This window comes from Amyelois transitella, chromosome 15 (assembly GCF_032362555.1).
Source record: "Amyelois transitella isolate CPQ chromosome 15, ilAmyTran1.1, whole genome shotgun sequence".
Lineage (NCBI taxonomy): Eukaryota > Metazoa > Arthropoda > Insecta > Lepidoptera > Pyralidae > Amyelois > Amyelois transitella.
Genome location: NC_083518.1, coordinates 9,818,699 through 9,839,939, shown reverse-complemented (window position 1 = coordinate 9,839,939; position 21,241 = coordinate 9,818,699). Strand labels below are relative to the sequence as shown.

The 21,241-nt window shown below is 37.1% G+C and overlaps 1 protein-coding gene across 1 annotated transcript in view; it reads left to right on the top strand.

Annotated features, from left to right (window-relative positions):
* Positions 1 to 21,241, top strand: part of LOC106139661 (acyl-CoA:lysophosphatidylglycerol acyltransferase 1) — a 278,083-nt gene that overhangs the window by 125,417 nt on the left and 131,425 nt on the right. The window contains exon 4 of the mRNA XM_013341150.2: positions 16,988 to 17,202. Within this exon, the coding sequence (XP_013196604.2) occupies positions 16,988 to 17,202 (215 nt within the window). The remainder of the gene's footprint in view (positions 1 to 16,987; positions 17,203 to 21,241) is intronic.

Sequence of the window (21,241 nt, the reverse complement as noted above, 5' to 3'; positions counted from 1 at the left end):
GTAGGAGATTTTATTGTTGTATTAGTGCATTCAGGCACTGCACAACATTTATAGGAACTCATTTTAATAATTTTCACACATATGACGTGGCACAAGTTAAATAAAACAAGAGAAAATCAAAACTTTTCGAAACACCAACAAGCTTTGTATGATATTTACACGAAATTTACGTCACTGCATGCCATGGCCGCCATATTGCTAAAAGTCGCGTTTTGGCGGCATATTTGAATATTTCATTTTCTTTTTCGATTTTTTAATAAAATAGCTGTAATAAAGGCAGAAAAGTATTTTTGTAGGGCTCCTTATAAATAAATAAATACCCTAAGATAGTTTTTAGAACTTTGTCAAATAGCCTATTATAACTACTACCGCTTCCAAAGCGCATGTGTAGAAGAAGCGGCGGAACAAACTACACTGCAGTATTTTCATCGGTCGTCAATTTACAAATATCTATCTAAATCGTGGACGAATGCACATTGTCTACATTAAAAAACATGAATGAATGTAGAATTAATTAATGTAGAATTCATTTATATAATCACGTCTATATCCCTTGCTGGGTAGACGCAGCCAGAAAACCTCCTGGCTTTAGTCCCGGCTGCATCCTTATCACTCTGGAGAGGAGGCCGAGGTATGCCTTTGACCATGGATCCTGGATTGGGTGAGTCAGGTTTTTACACGAAGCGACCTCCAACTGACCTCCACAATCTTTGCGGCTAACCCGTACTAGATCAGATATGTATCACATATAAACTGACAAAATATCCCCTTTCGTACAAACATTTCCAATATAACTTTCTTGCGAGTTACTCCAAGTTCATTGGCCGTCCCTAATGTATACACGTTCCTTACCCCTTCTATTACAGTTTTCCTGTAGTTTTCCTGATGTCCGTAAATAGAAAATAATTGATGTAAACGTTTGTACCTTTCAAGATATATTGGGTGGTCATGTTGAAAGATGATGGATTGGGGAATATTTGTTTTTGTTATATATTTATAGGTAAAAATATAGTTTTTTTAGAAAACAGCGATCTTGGAGTCTGAAAGTGCAAATGGGAACAAGCAGCGATGATGGTGAAATGAATCTGATTTGTGTTGGTAGTTTTCACCAATAGATGGCGCTCAACTAATCTTTCATTTTGAATATCGACTGATACACTTATGTTATAAAATATGTGAGGGGAATTTTCTAAGTTGACTAGTAAAAATAAATACTTCTAGTATATTATAAATATCCCGTTCTTTTGTTCTGAATATACCTATAAGCAAGAAGTGAAATTAATTAAGCCAAATTTTTTTCAAAGAAATATAATTTTCATGATTATCCATTATTAAGCTTTGGCGCAATTTTATCATTTAATATTTTTCTTTAATTTGAATAAAGTTACGATACGGCTGGCGTTTTTTCAAATCATAGAGAGAGCTTTGGAATAAATAAATAAAGAACGGAAGAAAATAAAGAACATCTTACTTCACAGAATTCCAGAAACATACAAACATAAATGGACACTTCTAAAGAAATAGTAACAGTCTCAGCGGTATATGTGTTTGTCAAGAAAAATATACTCCTTTTCACAGTCCCGGGAGCTATATATCTGACTGACCTAGGGACTCTCCTGGCTGCCGTTGTGAAAGAATAAGTTCTTATGGATGTGGCATTTTATATAGATAATTTTTTTGTACGAAAACTTTTCAAAATTATTATTTTTTTCTTAAAGTTACTTAGTACGTACTATATGTATTGCGTCATGTCCCTTCCGGGGTAGACAGATCCAATAGCCTTGAAAAGATTGAAATGCCACGTTCAGCATGGCTTAATTATATAGTTGACTTACAAACAGCGATAAGATGGTATCCCATTGCGAATAGCGTCTTAGATCTTCTTAGTTAAAGTTAAAAAATAAAAAGCTATCTAAATATCTTTCTAGGGTTCCGTACCTGATGGACCTAACGGGACCCATTACTAAACCTCCGCTGTCTGTCTGTCTGTGTGTCACCAGGCTGTAATCTCATAAAACCGTGAAAGCTAGAAAGCAGAAATTTGCCGTTGCCGCTATAACAACGTACATACACACATACATGTAATCACGTCTATATCCCTGCGGAGTAGATAGGGCGAACAGTCTTGAAAAAACTGATAGGCCACGTTCAGCTTTTTGGCTTAATGATAGAATTGAGATTCAAATAGTGACAGGGGGTCAGCCCATCACCTAAAGGAAGAATCCCAAGTTTATAAGCCTATCCCTTAGTCGCCTTTTACATTATCCACGGGGAAAGAGACGGGAGTGATCCTATTCTTCTTTTTTCTATTGGTGCCGGGAACCAAACGGCACTCCCGGGAACAGAAATAAGCGGCACGAGTGCACTACTAGATGATTTCTCGAAATTCCCGCGGGAACGGAATCTTTTTCTTTGCACTTTGTAATTGACTTATTAATATTAATGGGTTCATCTTCTAGTTGCAATTTTCATTCTATGTCTGTGTTTCAAACCATAAACACTATTACTGCCGTGCCCGGTCAACAGCGCTTTGACTTCGAGAAAGCTCGGCTTAGAAAGTTCATACAAATTCTATTCGTTTTTAAAGTCCATATTCAGGATATAACCCTTATAATTTCGCCTTCTTTATTAACTAATTTATGTATGATAAACACAAGAAACAAAATTACATAGGATCTACTTGTTTCAAAAGAAATCTCTTCCAGCAGACCCGAGATAGGAGACATGATGGAGAGGGTGACAGGCGTGTACTCCACTCACAATTATTTATAGACATACATAAACAAATAAATAAATAAAAAGTTATAAAATACATATGTACCTAAATACCAAATAAACTCCTTCCTAAACTTACTTCCTTCTATCTTTATGTAAGTGACATTAAGATTATTTGTTGAATAATATAGTTATATTAACATAGATAAATTAAAATGAGAAAATCTGTCTACATGCTATGCTTTCACGCCTATATAGTTGAAACGGTATTTACGAAATTATTCATAGTATGGATTCAGTTAATTACAAGGGTCAAAAAAAGACTTCTACGTTGAAAATTTTCACGGCAACAAAGCTTTGGAGAGAAATATGCTGAAAGTTGGTGGCTAGTCTTCATCTAACTACATGGGAGAAAGGTTGCGAAGTAAGTTATTAAAAGAAATCTATAGCAAAAAAACATTTAAAGTATTAAAAAAAAATGAATTTCAAGATAAAATTACATCAAACGGAACGTTCGTTAAGTAAATAAAAAATATCAGCAATTGAAATGGAAATGTGAAGTTATTCATGCGAATATCACTACATCGTATAAAGTCAAAGTCGCTTCCCGCTTCCCGCGTCTATAAGTACTTATGTCTGTATGTATGCTTATATCTTTAAAACTACACAACGGAATTTTTAAAATAGAAAATGTAGTCCAGTAGGAGGAGTATATATGTATAAATGCTACCCGTGCGAAGCCGGGGCGGGTCGCTAGTTCTCTATAATATTAACTGAACAATTGAAATGCGCGATGAGACTCTAAGAGGGTTCAAGATGAAAAATTTCAGTATTTGCATTTTAATAGTAAGCGTTTCGGGTTTCTTAAACATGAATAATGGGAAGGTATTAAGACAAAATTACTGTGCATCCACTTACTCCCTAAGTAAATAAGGTTGGGTGGGTATCAGGGAAATTTTTGCAGTGAAATTATTAACATTTCCATGAATTTGCAGTTCCTCCCGCGGTCGAAACATTTGTTCCTCTTGTGTCTTCAATATTCATCCTTCTTCTAGAAAAGAATAGATTTATTTTAAAAATTGGATACCTACAAGGTATCACTTATTGACGTCACATAACTTAAATCTAATTATAATTACTACCGCTTCCAAAGCGCATGTATAGAAGAAGAGGCGGAACAATCTACACTTCAGCATTTTCTTCGGACGTTTAAGGCAGGGGTTAGGTAAGGACTGCATCTGTCCACTTGCCACGATCTCAGTTTTTCTCTCTCTCTGTATATTTATATGTAAAATATTTATTTATTTATTTATTTATTCTTTATTGTAACAATTACAATTTGTAAAGTACAATAGGCGGACTTAATGCTAATAGCATTATCTAACAGTCTACCATTGGGTTAAGCAGAGAACCTTTATGTGGGTGATAATAAAAATTTATAATAAACATACTTACTATACCATTTATACTATAAACCTATACTTAATATATACATATATATACCCATAAACTACACTATACATACATACATATATAAATATATATATACATATATATATTTGCAGCAGATTACATACAGAGATTATTTACTCTCTCATGACTGAGTCAGAAACAACTGGACCACGTGCGACTTAAAACTGGCGCGGCTCGGAGAAGCTTGAACGGAATCGGGAAGTGCATTCCAAAGTCTGACAGCTGTAGCAGCGAAAGAATTTGAATAGAAACCTGTACGGTGAAAAGGTGTTGCAAGGGTCAACCTGTTAGAGGAACGTAGGATTCTTTCATGGGTGGAACTTAAAAGTTGAAATTCGGATCTAAGATAATCTGGAGCTAGGGGATTATTAAGAATATTATAAAGTTGACAAAGAATATGAAGATTCCGACGTTGTCGGATGGGCAGCCACTTAAGCTGAGAACGGAATTCAGAGACATGGTCATACTTACGAAGACAGAAAATAAATCTGATGCAGTTATTGAGAAGACGTTCAAGCTTATTAAGTTGTTCTTCAGTTAGATCCAAACAACACACATCAGCATAATCAATAATGGGTATAACAAGTGTTTGCGCCAGCATTACCTTAGTTTTGACGGGAAGAAAATGTTTAAGACGTTGCAGGTAATGTAGGGACCCGTAGACCTTTCGACTGAGCTCAACGACATATGGGTTCCAGCAAAGGTTTGAATAAATAAGAAGACCGAGGTCTTTGACAGTCGGACTAAAAGGTATCGGAGTGCTGTCGAACATCAGAGGCGGCGTACTATTGAGGTCTAAATTATTTATTTGATAGGCACTTCCCACTACAACCGCCTGACACTTTTTTACATTAACGTGAATCCCAAAGTTTTTAGACCACCCTAGTATAGTGTTTAAATTGTGATTTAATATGGAAATTGAACTATATATGTCGTCTATATTAGTATGTGTATAAAGCTGCAAGTCATCTGCATAAAAATGATAAGAGCATGTTATATGAGACGAGAGAAGATTAATAAAAATAGAAAAAAGGATAGGAGATAAAATGCCGCCTTGCGGTACGCCGGCTTTCAGATCACACCAGTCGGATGTCTCCGCACCGTTGCGGACCCGCTGCCGACGACCGCGAAGATAACTCGAGAACCAATCAATCACCGAAGGGGATACGTTGCAACGGGTTAGAATAGTTAATAAAATATCAATATCGACAGTATTAAACGCGTTACTAAAATCAATTAACACCAATATGGTAACTTTTTGGTTTTCCATCCCCTTTCTTATGTCATCAGTAACACGAAGCAGTGCAGTAGTTGTACTGTGTCCGGGCCTAAAACCAGACTGATATCGATTGAGAAGATTGTTGTCAATCAAGTGTTTTAAAAACTGATTAAAGACAGATGCTTCGAGGATTTTAGACAGAGAGGGAAGGATGGAAATGGGACGCACATCATTTAAACGGATAGGATCAGGAATCTTGGGGAGAGGACGAACAAAAGCATTAAGCCATGAGGTAGGAAAACGATGTTCTATGAAGCTGGTATTTATAATGTGCGTGATGACAGGGAGAATAAAGCTGAGAATTGGGATCAACATCACGCGACTAATTTCATCTGGCCCAACAGCATTAGAAGTTATGGATCGGATGGTTTTTGAGACATCGTCCTCGGTGACTGTGGAAAATTCGAATAAACTACCATCAGGAACAGGCAAATCTAAAATATAAGAAATAGTACAGTTTTTAACTGTGCGATCCAAGAGTGGGACAGTTGTAAAATGATTGTTGAGAGCATTCAAGGAAAAAGGTATTTTTGAAGATTCATTTTTTATTTTGCCTATGCCCTGAGAATTGAGAAATTTCCAGAGATTAGCAGAAGAAACATTTTCGATGTGTTCAGTGAAATAGCGGCGTTTAGCGTTTCTACAAAATTGGTTGCATCGATTTCTTGCAGCTTTATACAATAACCAATTTTCACTACTGCGTTCCCGTTTAAATTTACGAAAAGCATTGTTCCGTCGTTTCATGGCTATACGAACTGCATTAGTTATCCACGGTGCGGGAGGACGCTTTATTTTGACTGCTCTCACTGGAGCATGCGCATCATACAGAGCCAAGATTTTATTATTAAACAGAGAAATTTTCTCATCCACTGTATTCGCTGCAGTCACCGGAGACCAGTCAATTTTAGAGGCGTCAGTTATTAAGGCCCTGTGGTCTATTTTTGAGAAGCAACGCAGTTGGAGGATTTTAGGCTTTATTTTGGGAACTCTAAGCTTGTAAGAGACATAAATAAAGTCATGATGAGAAAATCCCGGGGCCGGTATTTGACCATGACTGGCGACAAGCTTTTCTGAGGAAGTTATTATCAAGTCAAGCAAGGTAGGTCCATGTTCTGTGAAGTGTGTTGGCCCAGATGGGAGAATAGAAAAATTAACCGACTTGACAATATTTAGTAATTTCGAAGTTCTAGAATTTCCCTTCAAAAGGCACGTGTTAAAATCCCCAAGGATCAGATGATGTGCATAGTCTGAACAAACCGATTCCAGAAGCGACTCAAAGGTAGAAAAATAATCTATCTTTAAAGAAGGGGAATAAAAGATGCCAAGAATAGATTTACAACCCTTAACTGTGACCTCTAACAAGATATACTCCATTGAAGCTGAATATTCAGAAGGTGACATGGAGATTACGCGGTAAGGAATGTCACTACGCAAATATATAGCAACACCTCCCGACCCCTTATCAACACGATCATTTCGTATCAGTACGAATCCAGGCAGCGAGTAGCTAGTAGAAGGTAGACTAGGCTTAAACCAGGTTTCTGAGACAAGTACTGCACTCAGTTCATCAAAAGAAAAAGCTTCAACGAGGTCAGAGTAATGAGCGGGAATGCTCTGTGCATTTATGTGGCACACATTGTAATTTTGAGAAAAGCGGTGGAAGGCGTCCCTGACAAATTCTCCCAGTGTCCCTGAAGAGCCATGAGAGGCAAAACTGGAGGAACCAGAGTCCTCTGCAGTGCATAAGGAGTCATTATTGTTAATTGAATGTTGCTGTTGCTGCATAATAAATAAACACAATATATATATATATGGTACTTACAAACTAACTATTAATATAAGGGTGTATTTAGTTTGACGAACTAAAGCAAAAGTTCTCGCCAAACCCGCCAGCCGGACTTAACAAACAAAGGAAATAAAAAAATAAAAACACAAATTATCACAAACCGAAGCAAGAACAACATGGCTGTATGTAAGAAACAACCAAGCATACAATTAAATGAAGTTGACAGCTACAAAAACAAAAAAAAAAAAAAAAAAAGTTGACATTGACATTCACGAAATGAACGGCGAACGGCAATAGAAAAGAAGGATAAAAACAAAGCAAAATATTTAAATAACGCCTGTGAAGTGCCATTTACGAAACAAATAACTATAAATTTTAAAACTGTCTACCCGTTTTTGAATAATGTAAAACTATGTATTAAAAGGTTCTGAGTTTGTAAGCTACCTACTTTTTACAATTGAAATAGCCTACAGGCAAAAGTACACAAACCAAACAATAAGGAGACGTTACACCCTTTACTTGGACTTGCCTGCCTGCATCTGACGACGAGTCATGTTTTTAGCAACAATGGTGGCAGTTTTTTTGGAAGGCTGCGTCTGCAACAAGGAGCTCCGCGGTTGATCGGTTCGCTGCTTGTTTTCCACTGGCGACACTCGCTTGTTATCAGCATCTACAGCAGGAAACCTCTTCGTCAAAACGGCCAACTCAGCAGCTGTGGTGAACTTCACGCGGTTACCCGCCGGAGTCCTGACACAAATTACGCCATCCATAGTCCAACACCGCCTCATACCAAAGTGCAATCGAGTAGCCATGAACACCTCCTGCCTGGCACGAGTGAGGAACTCTGAGACACTTATTGGAGATCCTTTTAAAACAGTTTTTTTGTTCCACACAGTTGTTCTGGCATCTGTCGAATTGAATCGGACAAGAACAGGTCTTGCACGATCCGGTTTAGTAGCTCCTAAGCGGTGACATACTTTGATGTGACTACTACCATCAGTGAAACCAAATTGGTCAGCAAGAATGCTGCATATTGTATGAGAGATATTTTCATCGGAGTCCTCCTGTATGCCATTAAACAGCAAGACTTTCCTACGAGTCCTCATCTCAATGGAGTCAATTTTGCTGCTCAAATTATGGATTTGTTGTTTCAACAGAAGGAAGATTGAGTGCACAATATTCTTAAAATCTGAGTACTCTTCCCGCAACTGACTAACCTCTGCAGCAGGAGTGATGGTTAGCCGCTTCTCAAAATTGGCCATGCGATCAGCCAGTGACTTCTCCAGTTGCCTCTGTGTCATCTGTACTTGCTCTAATTCAGAATGGTTTGATGTCTCCATAGTGATAAACTGTGTTGTGATGTGGGAGTCCAGAAAGGCAGGCTAGCGCAGAATTTATTATATGCACATAAACCTAAAGTTATTGTTTATATATATATGTCAAAATTATAGATTATTACTATTGTATATTATTTTTAATCTTTTTAATAAAAGGATCAGCTGATTTTAGGTCTATTATTTGCAACTACCCACAGCAAAAAAACATTACTACCCACAACAAAATAATTACGAATATACTGATATATTCGCTTAAGATGATGAAACAACGGTAAAATTTTTCAGGCAACTGAATCCATCAAATATATTCAATTCGCTAATGCGATCACGGAAGTCAGCTAAGAGTTTTTTATCCATATTAAAGTGACCATTTCCCTATTACAAGATCATATTCCTCCTATGCGGAGGTTGAGTGCCATAAGGTTCCTAAAATATCCACATTTTTTAATGAAGACATTCAATGAAAATGCTGCAGTGTAGTTTGTTCCGCCGCTCTACACATGCGCTTTGGAAGCGGTAGTAGATGTAATGACATTTAAGTTACGTATGTGACGTCAATAAGTGACACCTTGTTGTATACAATTTTGAAAATAAATCTATTCTATTGAAGCATAGAAGGGACCAATGCAAGAACTACCTTCTTTTAAATATAAATAAATATATATATATGTATATATATATATATATATACGGGACAAATTACACTGAGTTAGCCTCGAAGTAAGTTCGAAACTTGTGTTACGAGATACTAACTCAACGATACTATATTTTATAATATAATACTTATATAGATAAACATCCAAGACCCGGGACTATCAGAAAAAGTTCTTTTCTCATCATGCCCTGGCCGGGATTCGAACCTGGGACCTCCGGTGACACAGACAAGCGTACTACCGCTGAGCCACAGAGGCACAGAGGCCGTCCAAATCCGTCTTTTGAAAATATAGAGTGATGGAACAAAATGTTTGGATACAAAAAGAAAGTTGCTGTGCGCCGTTAAAAGTAATGGTTCAGACGAAATTATTATTCGCTGCCAGATTCCAGTGGAGATAAATATTTTTTCGGGGGCTGCACGATTTTAATCCGCTAAAGATAAATCGGTAATACCTACAAAAGAAACGATTTTATAAATATAAATGTGTTTTCTTTGTAACCGCCGAGCTTGCATGAAGAGAGTTATGAATGTGGATGAAGCGAAAGAAGTATACAAGGATCGTGGGAACTGGAAAGATGAAGCCTCTGTCTTCCCTTCCGAAAAGAGGCGTGATTTAATATATACATACATAAATTCACGCCCCTTTCCCGGAGGGGTAGGCAGAGTCCACATCTTTCCACTTGCCACGATCCCTGCATAGTTCTTTCGCTTCACACGCATTCGTAATTCTCTTCATTCAGGCTCGTAGGTTTCGGGTACTTTGACCTGGACTTTTGTTAGATCTTTTCCGATTTGATCAAGGTACGTTCGTCCAATTTAATATATGGCCTTGAACTTCTAATTTTAGGCGATGGGCTAGCAACTTATACATACATACATATGGTCACGTCTATATACCTTGTGGGGTTGACAGTCTTGAAAAGACTGATCCGCCACGTTCAGCTATTTGGCTTAATGATTGAATTGAGATTCAAATAGTGACAGGTTGCAAGCTATCGCCTAAAAATGAATCCCAAGTTTGTAAGCCTATACCATAGTCGCCTTTTACGACATCCGTCCTATTTTTGTATTGGTGCCGGGAACCACACGGCACACGGCAATACTAATTACTTCACTAAACCATTCAGATCGTGACCGTCAGACATGTTAATTGTGTTTTGATTGACTGACTCTGTCTATGTCGTAAGAGATAGGGTTTTTTTCTAAGTTTATAGTAATTTTAAGGATATTTATTCAATGGTAATTTCGGGATTTCCGCGTATTTTCGTTTTCGAAATGGCGCTTATTATTCACACCAAAACAAATGTTTCGTATAAGTCGAACGTTAACGAAGTGTAAGGGAAAATAATAGTGTTGCATTATGTATTAGCCTCCGTCTGATATCATAACTCACTTACCACTGTTTCTTATTATATGATTCTTATTTCATTATCTTCACCTAAGTTCTGTAATGAAGGTGTACTTCTTTATCTTCTAAAATATTTTCTTATCAGAATAGAATAGAAATGGATAGATTCATTTTCGAAATTGGATACAAGGTGTCACTTATTGACGTCACATCACTTAAATCTAATTATAACTACTACCGCTTCTAAAGCGTTTCACGGGATGTCAATTTACAAATATACATCTTTGAATCTAAATCGTGTACGAATGCACATTGTCTACATTTAAACACATTAATGAATGTAGAAAACGCGCGATGACGTTTTTATCGCGCGAAATGCTATCGCTGTTTCGTTTTTTATTAGAACGTTAAACGGGACAGTTAGGAATAGGCTGATATAACTTGGGATTCTTCTTTTAGGTGATGGGCAACGTATCATTGAGCCATACAGCTCAGCGTGACATTCTACTCTTTACAAAAACGTGTCAACAAAGACGTGGTCGTATGTTTGCATGTTATTAAAACACATATATACATACATACATACATATTGTCACGTCTATATCCCTTGCGGGGTAGACAGAGCCAACAGTCTTGAAATGACTGAATGGCAACGTTCAGCTATTTGGCTTTATGATAGAATTGAGATTCAAATAGTGACAGGTTGCTAGCCCATCGCCTAAAAAAAGAATCCCAATTTTGTAAGCCCTATCTCTTAGTCGCCTTTTACGACATCCATGGGAAAGAGATGGAGTGGTCTTATTCTTTTTTCATTGGTGCCGGGAACCACACGGCACTATTAAAACAGAATCATTTTAAATGACGTTATAAATCTGTTTGCTATATCCGGGTCAGACGGTATGAAGCCGAGTGCTCCTTTATCGTTTATTTATTTAACGCTGATGGCGCATGCAGTGTAGCCAACCCCTTAGTTTTAACCGTAGATTTTAAGTATATTCATGCCTGTTTTTTTATGTGTAATTTTTTTTAGGCCGTATGGTTCTACATACATACATACTTATAAGCACGTCTATATCCCTTGCGGGGTAGACAGAGCCAACAGTCTTGTAAAGACTGATAGGCTACGTTCAGCTGTTTGGCTTTAAGATAGAATTGAGATTCAAATAGGTTGCAGCCCATCGCCTAAAAGAAGAATCCCAAGTTTATAAGCCTACCCCTTAGTCGCCTTTTACGACATCCATGGGAAAGGGATGGAGTGGTCCTATTCTTTTTTCTATTGGTGCCGGGAACCACACGGCAAATGGCCGTATGGTTCTGCCGGCAATATAACAAAAAATAGGACCACTCCATCTTCACTCACTGTAAAAGTACTCCACAAAGTATGTATGTCAAATTTTACGAGTATGTATAGTAGTTCAGGGGATTTGATGTTAAAATACACGCAAACAAACACACTTTCACATTTAAAATGTTAGTACGGATGTGTGATATGCTATTTTTCTCTAAATAAGAGTTGGTATCACTGTCTTTGCGGTCTGCCGTATAGCAAGAGCGAAATGAGATTCATTGCATGCATTGTATTTTAAAAATAACCTAGGGAGATATAGAGAAGAGTGTATTTGCAAACTCTAAAGTAATATGTTATGAATAATTCTACAGTTATCTTCATGTTATTTGTTTAAAAAGAAAATGGTAACTTTTCTTTACATACATACATATAATCACGTCTTTTTCCTAGCGAGGTAGACTGAGCCAACAGTTTTGAAAAAAACTGAAAGGCCACGATGATGGAATTTCAATTCGAATAGAAACTTGCTGCTAGCCCATCGTCTACAAGAGGAATCCCAAGTTTATAAGCCTATCCCTTAATCGCCTTTTACGACATCCGTGGGAAAGAAATTGAGTGGTCCCATTCTTTATTTTTCTATTTGTTGCCGGGAACCACACGGCACATTATATATATACATATACGAACATAACTCCTCACATCTTGACAAACACAAAGGGATGTGTTATTTTGACTTATCTTTGAACCCTTACCCTTCAAGACAATCTTTCAGAAGTCCCGCTGGGCACATCGCCCGCGCAGCAGGGGCCGCCCTTGACCGCCATTTACAGGATTGAACCGCCAAGATGGCCGCTTTGTGATACTTGTCTTAAAGTAACGTTTTATTGATACAAACACACGTATAGTCACGTCTAATCCCTTGCGGGGTAGACAGAGCCAACAGTCTTGTGGTGATAGGCCACGATCAGCTGTTTGGCTTGATGATAGAATTGAGATTCAAATAGTGACAGCTTGCTAGCCAGATTGCTAGCTTGCTTTGTCTCCCGGCAAGGGATATAGACGTGACTAACTGACTATATATCAAATGAAATGAGTCAGAGTAAGAATCATGAAAATGGTTATATGTAAAAAGCGCAAAGTCGGATGCTTTCGCTAGTTTTGGTTATACAGGCTGATGTAAATATTTAATCTTCCACTGCAATATTGAGTTTACCTCCCACGGCCTAATAATATGGAATTTCTTATACCCTTCTTAGCTCTGTATATTTTGATGTTTACAACGAAGGTCGTTTGAAGGTTATTGTACACCTACGGTTATGAAAGCATTTCATTTCAAGTTGGGAAATTAATAACTCTGTGGCTCTATTTTGATGTAAACAACGTCTTGTCATGAATAATAAATTTATGTTTACAGAGCGATGAAAATACATATAGGTACCTACACTAGCTGTCCCGGCAAACGTTGTTTTGCCATATAAATAATTTTGAAGTAATTTCTAGTTTAAAAAAAGTGTTAAGGGTGGACAACCCTTATCACTAAGTGGTATGAAAAATAGATGTTGGCCGATTCTCAGACCTGCTCAATATGTTCACAAAATTTGATGAGAATCGGTCAAGCCGTTTCGTAGGAGTACGGGAACGAACATCGTGACACAAGATTTTCATAGATATAGATAAGATGACAGTCGACTCACATAGATTGAGTTTTAAACCTGTGTTGTGAGATATTACACTAACTCAATAGTATATACATACATACATACATATGGTCACGTCTATATCCCTTGTGGGGTAAACAGAGCCAACGTTCAGCTATTTGGCTTAATTATAGAATTGACATTCAAATAGTGACAGGTTGCTAGCCACACCGCCTTAAAGAACAATCCCGAGTTTATAAGCCTATCCACTAGACTAATAACATAAACGTAATAGGAAAACCAATAAAAAAAAAATATTTTTCAAGACTCGTTTTTTCGAACCCAGGACTCGGCCACACCACTACTTTATAAGCTTGTCCCTTAGTCTCATACACAAAAATAACATAAACTTAATAGAAAAAAAACAAAAAAAAAAAAAATTTCAAGCCCCCCTTTTTAGAACCCAGGACTCGGCCCCACCACTAGTTACGCCACAATTTCAGTACATGAATTAAGTGGACTGTAACTCAATCACCTAATCACGCACGACGTATGAACGGTGCGGGCGGCGTGTGAATATTTGACGCGGCGTCAAAATGCTAATGTCCCATTCACTCTCGCTGTGACTCACGTGGGTGAATTTGGTACAAGGAGTAGATGAGAGCGTTTTTGTTTTGAAGTAATTTGAGCCGTGTGGTTAAAATGGCACCATACTAAAAAATAGTTGTCCTATTGACCATTCTATCTCTTCCCGTGGATGTGGTAATAGGTGATTAAGGGATAGGGTTGTAAAATTGCGATTTTTCTAGGCGATAGGCTAGCAAACTGTCACTATTCGAATCTCAATTCTATCATTGAGCCAAACAACTGAACGTGGCCTACGTTGGCTCCGTCTACCCCGCTAGCGATTAAGACGTGATTATATGTATGTAATTTGAGCCGTGTCCTGTGGTTCCCGGCACTTTATAATAGGTATCCCTCCGAATCTTTTCCATAGATGTCGTCAAAAGCGACTAAGGGATGAACTAAAAATTTTATTCTTCTTATAGGCAATGGGCGAGCAACCTCTTACTATATTAATCTAATAAAGTTCCATCAGTGAGCCATACAGCTGAACGTGTTATTTTTAGACTACATTTTCTTGTATTTTAGACCACACACTAAGTTTAAAGTGGTCCACATTTGCTACATTGCGCTATACTTACTTGATTCCGATTGTAAGTGAAGAAACAGTGTATAAGTACTGCTTTTGTTTACCATAGTATCTCTCAGTTTTGTGTTTTTTATTAATTTAATGTTATTGCTACCTACAAAGGTTCAGGTCAAAAGTACCCGAAACCGCCGAGCTTGCATGAAGATAGTTATGAATGTGGATGAAGCGAAGGAAGTATGCAGAGATCGTGGCAAGTGGAAAGAGGTAGTCTCTGCCTACCCCTCCGGGAAAGAGGCGTGATTTTATGTATGTATGTATGTCCTACCTACAGGCTAGTTTAAGTAATATGTATCACGCCTCTTTTTAAGAGTGGTAGAAAAAGATAAGCCATCAAAAACTTCCTGTAAAAAAAACCCAAGTCTCGCAGCTCAGTCTTTCTACCGTAATAAGTTGTTAGATATAGTAATACCCAGTTGGTTAATCTATTTAGTATCTACTTAAAGGACCTACTGTCTTAAGTTATTATTATAATTACACAAGTTATTATCATGCCAATATTTAAAATATTTTACGTTCAAACAAATAGATCGACTGGGACATCGCATGAAAACACAATTAATATTACAATTATATCGCCGTGCCGTGCTCCCAGATATCTCTGTTCTTACCACGGTTCCAGCGCACTTCTTTTGCATCAATCACTTTCATCATGATGAGAAAAGAACTTTTTCTGATTGTCCTGGGTCTTGGATGTTTATCTATATAAGTATTATATTATTAAATATAGTATCGTTGAGTAAGTATCTCGTAACACAAGTTTCGAACTTACTTCGAGGCTAACTCAATCAGTGTAATTTGTCCCGTATATATTTTTTTATGCTATATAAACAGATATTACTAAAAATGAATTTTATTTACACACCTTGCGTGCAAAGTCATGCAATATACCTAAAGGATTTTCGGCTTTACCGAACAATCGTCTTTCCAATTTTCCACGTCAATCCCGATAAATCAAACAATGATCGTTGTTATAATAAAATGTAATCCTGGAGTCGGGCGATGAGCGAAATTTTCGCTACGTACAATGAATATTTCGGTTACATGGACCTCTAACTGCTGAATATATAACAGACTAGAAATATATAACAGAACCCCGATTGGGATAAGTCCGCTATTGTACATATTTTTCATTCCAGGAACTGTATTGTATCATGTTTTTTTTGTGCAATAAAGACAAACAAGGATTGTGTTAAATGTATAATTTGTCTGCATCTCAGACTTATTATACTTAACTCAAGTTTATTTCCATGATTATCTTCTTCCTCCTGGCTTTAGTCCCGGTTGCATCCACACCTCTCTGGAGAGGAGCCCGGTGTAAGCCTCTGACCATGGATCCTAGATTGGGCGAGTCAGGTCATTCACGAAGCGACTCCCATAGAACTCCGCAACGTGTGACAAAAGTGTTTGATTGCGTGTATTCATGTTTTACGGCCTTGTAATACCTATAGTTGTAAAAATATGGTAGAATTGTATTTACAATAGCGATTTACCAATTTCAGGTTGATCAAGTTCAGAACTATCTAGGAAGTGAACATTACAAATCTATGTCGGGGCAAAATAAATACGAAAATCGGGGTATATAGGGAGAGCTGGCTATGCGTCACGTTCGGTACACAAGCGATTCCAGAAAATAAATATCCCAGTTAACCCACGTTCAGGAGGGTTGTCGGGAATGCTATTCTGGAGAGACTTAGCAGGCCATAACGTAGATATAATGCCGGTGTAGTTGCCAAATTGAATGGTGGAGGTGGACTGGACAAGTTTTTTGGTCAGACAAATAAAAAATGAACATCCTCGTAAATTGTGACTAAATAAACATACATACATACATAAATATGGTCACGTCTATATCCCTTGCGGGGTAGACAGAGCCAATAGTCCCGAAAAGACTGAATGGCCACATTCAGCTGCTCGGCTTAATGATGGAATTGAGATCCAAATAGTGACAGGTTGCTGCTAGCCCAACGCCTAAAAAAAGAATCACAAGTGTGTAAGCCTATCCCTTAGTCGCCTTTTACGACATCCATGGGAAAGAAATGGAGTGGTCCTATTCTTTTTTGTATTGGTGCCGGGACCCACACGGCATGAATGAACAATATTAAAATAAAAGAATGTTTACATTATTTTATTTTAATGTTATAACTTTTTTTTGCCGGGCACCAATCGGCACCAAAAAAACAAAATCATAGAAATTTATTCATTCACAATTGATAATATAGAAATCTGGATTATTGAACCACATCATGTCTTTTGCAGTTGTGGAAACCGGCGACGATCCTGTGGCGTGCATGGGCCGAAGAACCCTCGTCCTGGCCAACCACCAGAGCACTGGCGACGTTCCCCTGCTGATGACCACGTGGAACCCCAGGCCGGGGGTCCTCTCCAACCTCATGTGGATCATGGACAGGGTGTTCAAGTTCACCAACTTCGGCATAGTCAGCGTGCTGCACGAAGACTTCTTTATCCAAGCGGTGAGTTTAGATTTAAGGCTACTTTTTATTTTTTTGTTTTGTGAAATGTACAGATTTTGACGTGAATATATATGTATGTATGTATATTATACAAATATTAATCAAGGTCGCGTTTTTAAAATTTTAGGCTACTTTTAATTGACATAATTTTATTTTTGTTTTGTAAAATATACAGATTTTGACGCGAACATATATGTATGTATATTATACAAATATTAATCAAGGTTGCGTTGCTGTTTAGATTTTAGGCTACTTTTAATTGACTTAATTTTATTTTTGTTTTGTAAAATATACAGATTTTGACGCGAACATATATGTATATTATAAAAATATTAATCAAGGTTGCGTTGCTGTTTATATTTTAGGCTACTTTTAATTTATTTCATTTTATTTTTGTTTTGTAAAATATACAGATTTTGACGCGAACTTATACAAATATTCATCAAGGTTGCGTTGCGTGATAACCTGCATGTGGATAGCGAGATTTATTTGTTACTCCCTTCAGTAACATGATCGCAAGATTAAACAAAGATCTATCCAAAAGATCTACATTTTAATCGGTGGGACACTTCCCACCGCATGTAACGTATTCTAGGAACTTTGATATGAAGGTTGATTTTTTTAAGCTGCACTTTACTCATCGATCGGTCAATCATTCTGTATATTTTGCTCTCCAAAAAATGTTACCTCAGCTTATTAATCTTTACAAGTTACAACGACCAATCACGCGACGCTATCAGTCACAAACATCGAATCTTAGTCTGAATCGCGAAAGTAAAGATTTCACGGGTTGGTGTATATATACAACCTACGACCGTTGTCGTCTTTTATCATGTACGCCTAAACTTAAAGTCATAGGTAGTTTTCGAAACAAGTAAAGAGGTTTTAAAAGGTAAGTTTGTATTGTAGCGTACCACGTTTCCCAATGTGACCACAAAGTTATCAACTCGACAACATAACAATTCAACTTTTACCTATCAGCAGTAATTGCGTAATCCAAAAATACAGTGTATAAATCTCATCAACCGCAATCTAATTTGCCTATCGGCCCTTGAAACTGGGTCGTGTACCCTTCATGGCAGCATAGAGTAGATATGGTATAGAGTCTAAGTTCGTTAATTTATTGAAGCACTTATTGCGACTTTTATTCTCTGATAAATTTTAGTAATTTCAACTTCAGTATTTATTTCGTTTTTATAATTACCAATCTCACAACTGATGTCTTCATAAAAGATAGGAAATACAAAACCGTAAAAAAACTAGTCTACTTCGAGATTGACTTCTAAGAAACATTTTTTAAACACGAGGCAGGTGGTGCCATATAAATTAAAGTTTAATTTAGTTTGCAATACTATTATCTTCTAAATGTATTCATAAATTGTACGTCATAAATCTTTTGAGTGATAATAAATAATAAAATGTCATATACACACTCAAAAAGAAAAGAAAAAAGGAAATTTTACTCTTGCGGAAATTCCGCTCCCGACGCAATTGTATTATTAATTAACCGGTACAATAATTCACATCAAAAGCGCGGACGCAACGCAGCGTGACATATTAAAAAATATGGCGTCAAACGGATGGGTTGAGATGACATATTATTTATAGTGAATGAGCTCATTGTTCAGTAAATACACTCTAAAAAGTAATTATAAAATGATAAATCTTTTTTTGATGATGAGTTGAATGTCTATTGACAAGAAAATCCCATTCTTAAAAACTACCTATTCGAATAAGATCTGTAAAAAATTTAGTTGCATGAAAGTGTTCATAGTATCCATTAGCGATGAGGCCGCCCTCTGTTATGACAAATTTTATATCCTATGCATTTACCTGGTTCAATAAAGTTTAACTTAATTCCATGCATTCCATTCCATTCCATTCCAAGACTGGTAGCGAAAGAAAATATAGCGTGCGCCAGCTATTTTTCTTGACGTGTTGATTTTAAAAATCTAAAGGGAACATACACACATACATTCCTTAATTTGATCAAGATACGTTCGTTTAGGTCTTCCCACTCCGACCTTTCCCTCCACACTCTCCTTGTATATCTGCTTAGTCAACCTGCTTTCATTCATCCTCTCCACATGACCGAACCATTTCAACATACCCTTTTCTATTTCTGTAACTACATCTTCTTTCACATCACAACATTCCCTTATGCGGTCACGCTGTTCCTTATCCGTTCACTCATTTTCACACCCATCATACTCCTTAACGCTCTCATTTCCACTGCATTTATTCTGCTTTCGTGCTTCTTTTGCCATACCCAACTTTCACTCCCATACATTAATATCGGGATCAATACGCCCCTATGCACAGCCAGTCGAGCCTTTTTGGATAGTTTCTGACTACTCATAATAAAATAAATAAAATAAAATAAATACTCTTCTTTCAATATCACTATCAACATATTTTGAAAAGAAATCTATTCTATTCTATTCTGTCAAGAGGGGCGCCTGGGAGGCCGAAGAAGAATAAAGACGTGATATGTATGAATTGACTACAACTCTGTACAAAGATCTTAGTCTTCACAAGTTACTCTGTATAACGTACTTAACCTTCACGATGTTAGATAACAGTTCAAGACTTGCGTCAAACTATCAAGATTTAAAAAAATACGACATCGGAATTAGAATGACATGTTTTTGTCCAAAATTTAAATAAGATATTTTGTTTTTTTTTTTTTAGTCCGCTGAGAAGTTAAGCTTGGTTCTTAGTCCATTTGACAATTGACGCAAGGAAAGTTTATATATTACGTCAAGCCCAGATTAATTTACTTAAATATTTGCGCCGTGCGGTTTACGGCACTTAAGAGTAAAACCACTCAATCACTCAATAGTCACTTCAATATCCCTTGCGGGTTAGACAGAGCCAATAGTCTCAAAAAGACTGAAAAGCCACGTTTAGCTGTAAGAATTTATGATGAGATTGAGATTCAAATGGTGCCAGATTGCTAGCCCGTCGCCTACTAGAGGAATGCCTAATTAACTATGCCTATCCCTTAATCGTCTTTTACGACGTTCACGGGAAAGTAATGGAGGATTCTAAAGTGGCGGGATCCACACGGTACTTTTTCATTATTTACAAAGGTTTAAAATCAATGCTGATGCATTGTCTACCAGTTCAACTTTGGGATATCGCGAGTTGATTGAGTATTCAGGTTACATTCTCTCGCAGGGTATAGATCTATACTAATATTATAAAGCTGAAGAGTTTGTTAGTTTGTTTGAACGCGGTAATCTCAGGAACTACTGGTCCGAATTGAAAAATTATTGTGTTGAATAGTCCATTCATCGAGATGTGAAAAAAAAAACGGGGAAAATTATTCATCCTTGAGGGCTTCAATGATGCCCAAAATAACTATTCCACGCGGACGAAGTCGCGGGTACAGCTAGTAAGTTTATATCTGCGATGCTATTCAAATTGAATTTGGCAATATGCTCAAGTCACAATGATCGTTTTCGCCCCATCAATCATTATTGTGTAGAAATAATGACCGGTCTCGCAACCAAAAGAAAAATTAGAAATACCTTGACCTATGGAATTAATTTGGCGATTGTCACAAAATAGTCTTTTGTTATACGCTTGTAGTTTTATAATATTGTCATTATCATTTATTTACATGTATAAATAATAAATCAAAATAAATGACAATGACAACGTTATACTAGCTGTGGCCCGCGACTTCGTACTCCTTAAATTTTAATTTATTTAATTATGATTTACTTATTTATTTATTTTTTTATAAATTGTGCCATGTGGTTCCCGGAACCAATACAAAAACGAATAGGACCACTCCATCTCTTTCCCATGGATGTCGTAAAAGGCTTATAAACTTGTGATTCTTCTTTTAGGCGATGGGCTAGCAACCTGTCACTATTTAAATCTCAATTCTATCCATATAGCTGAATGAACGTGGCCATTCAGTCTTTTCAAGACTGTTGGCTCTGTCTACCCCGCAAGGGATATAGACGTGACCAAATGTATGTATGTATGTTCTTTAAATTGTAACTAATTAGGCCGTGTGGTTCCCGGT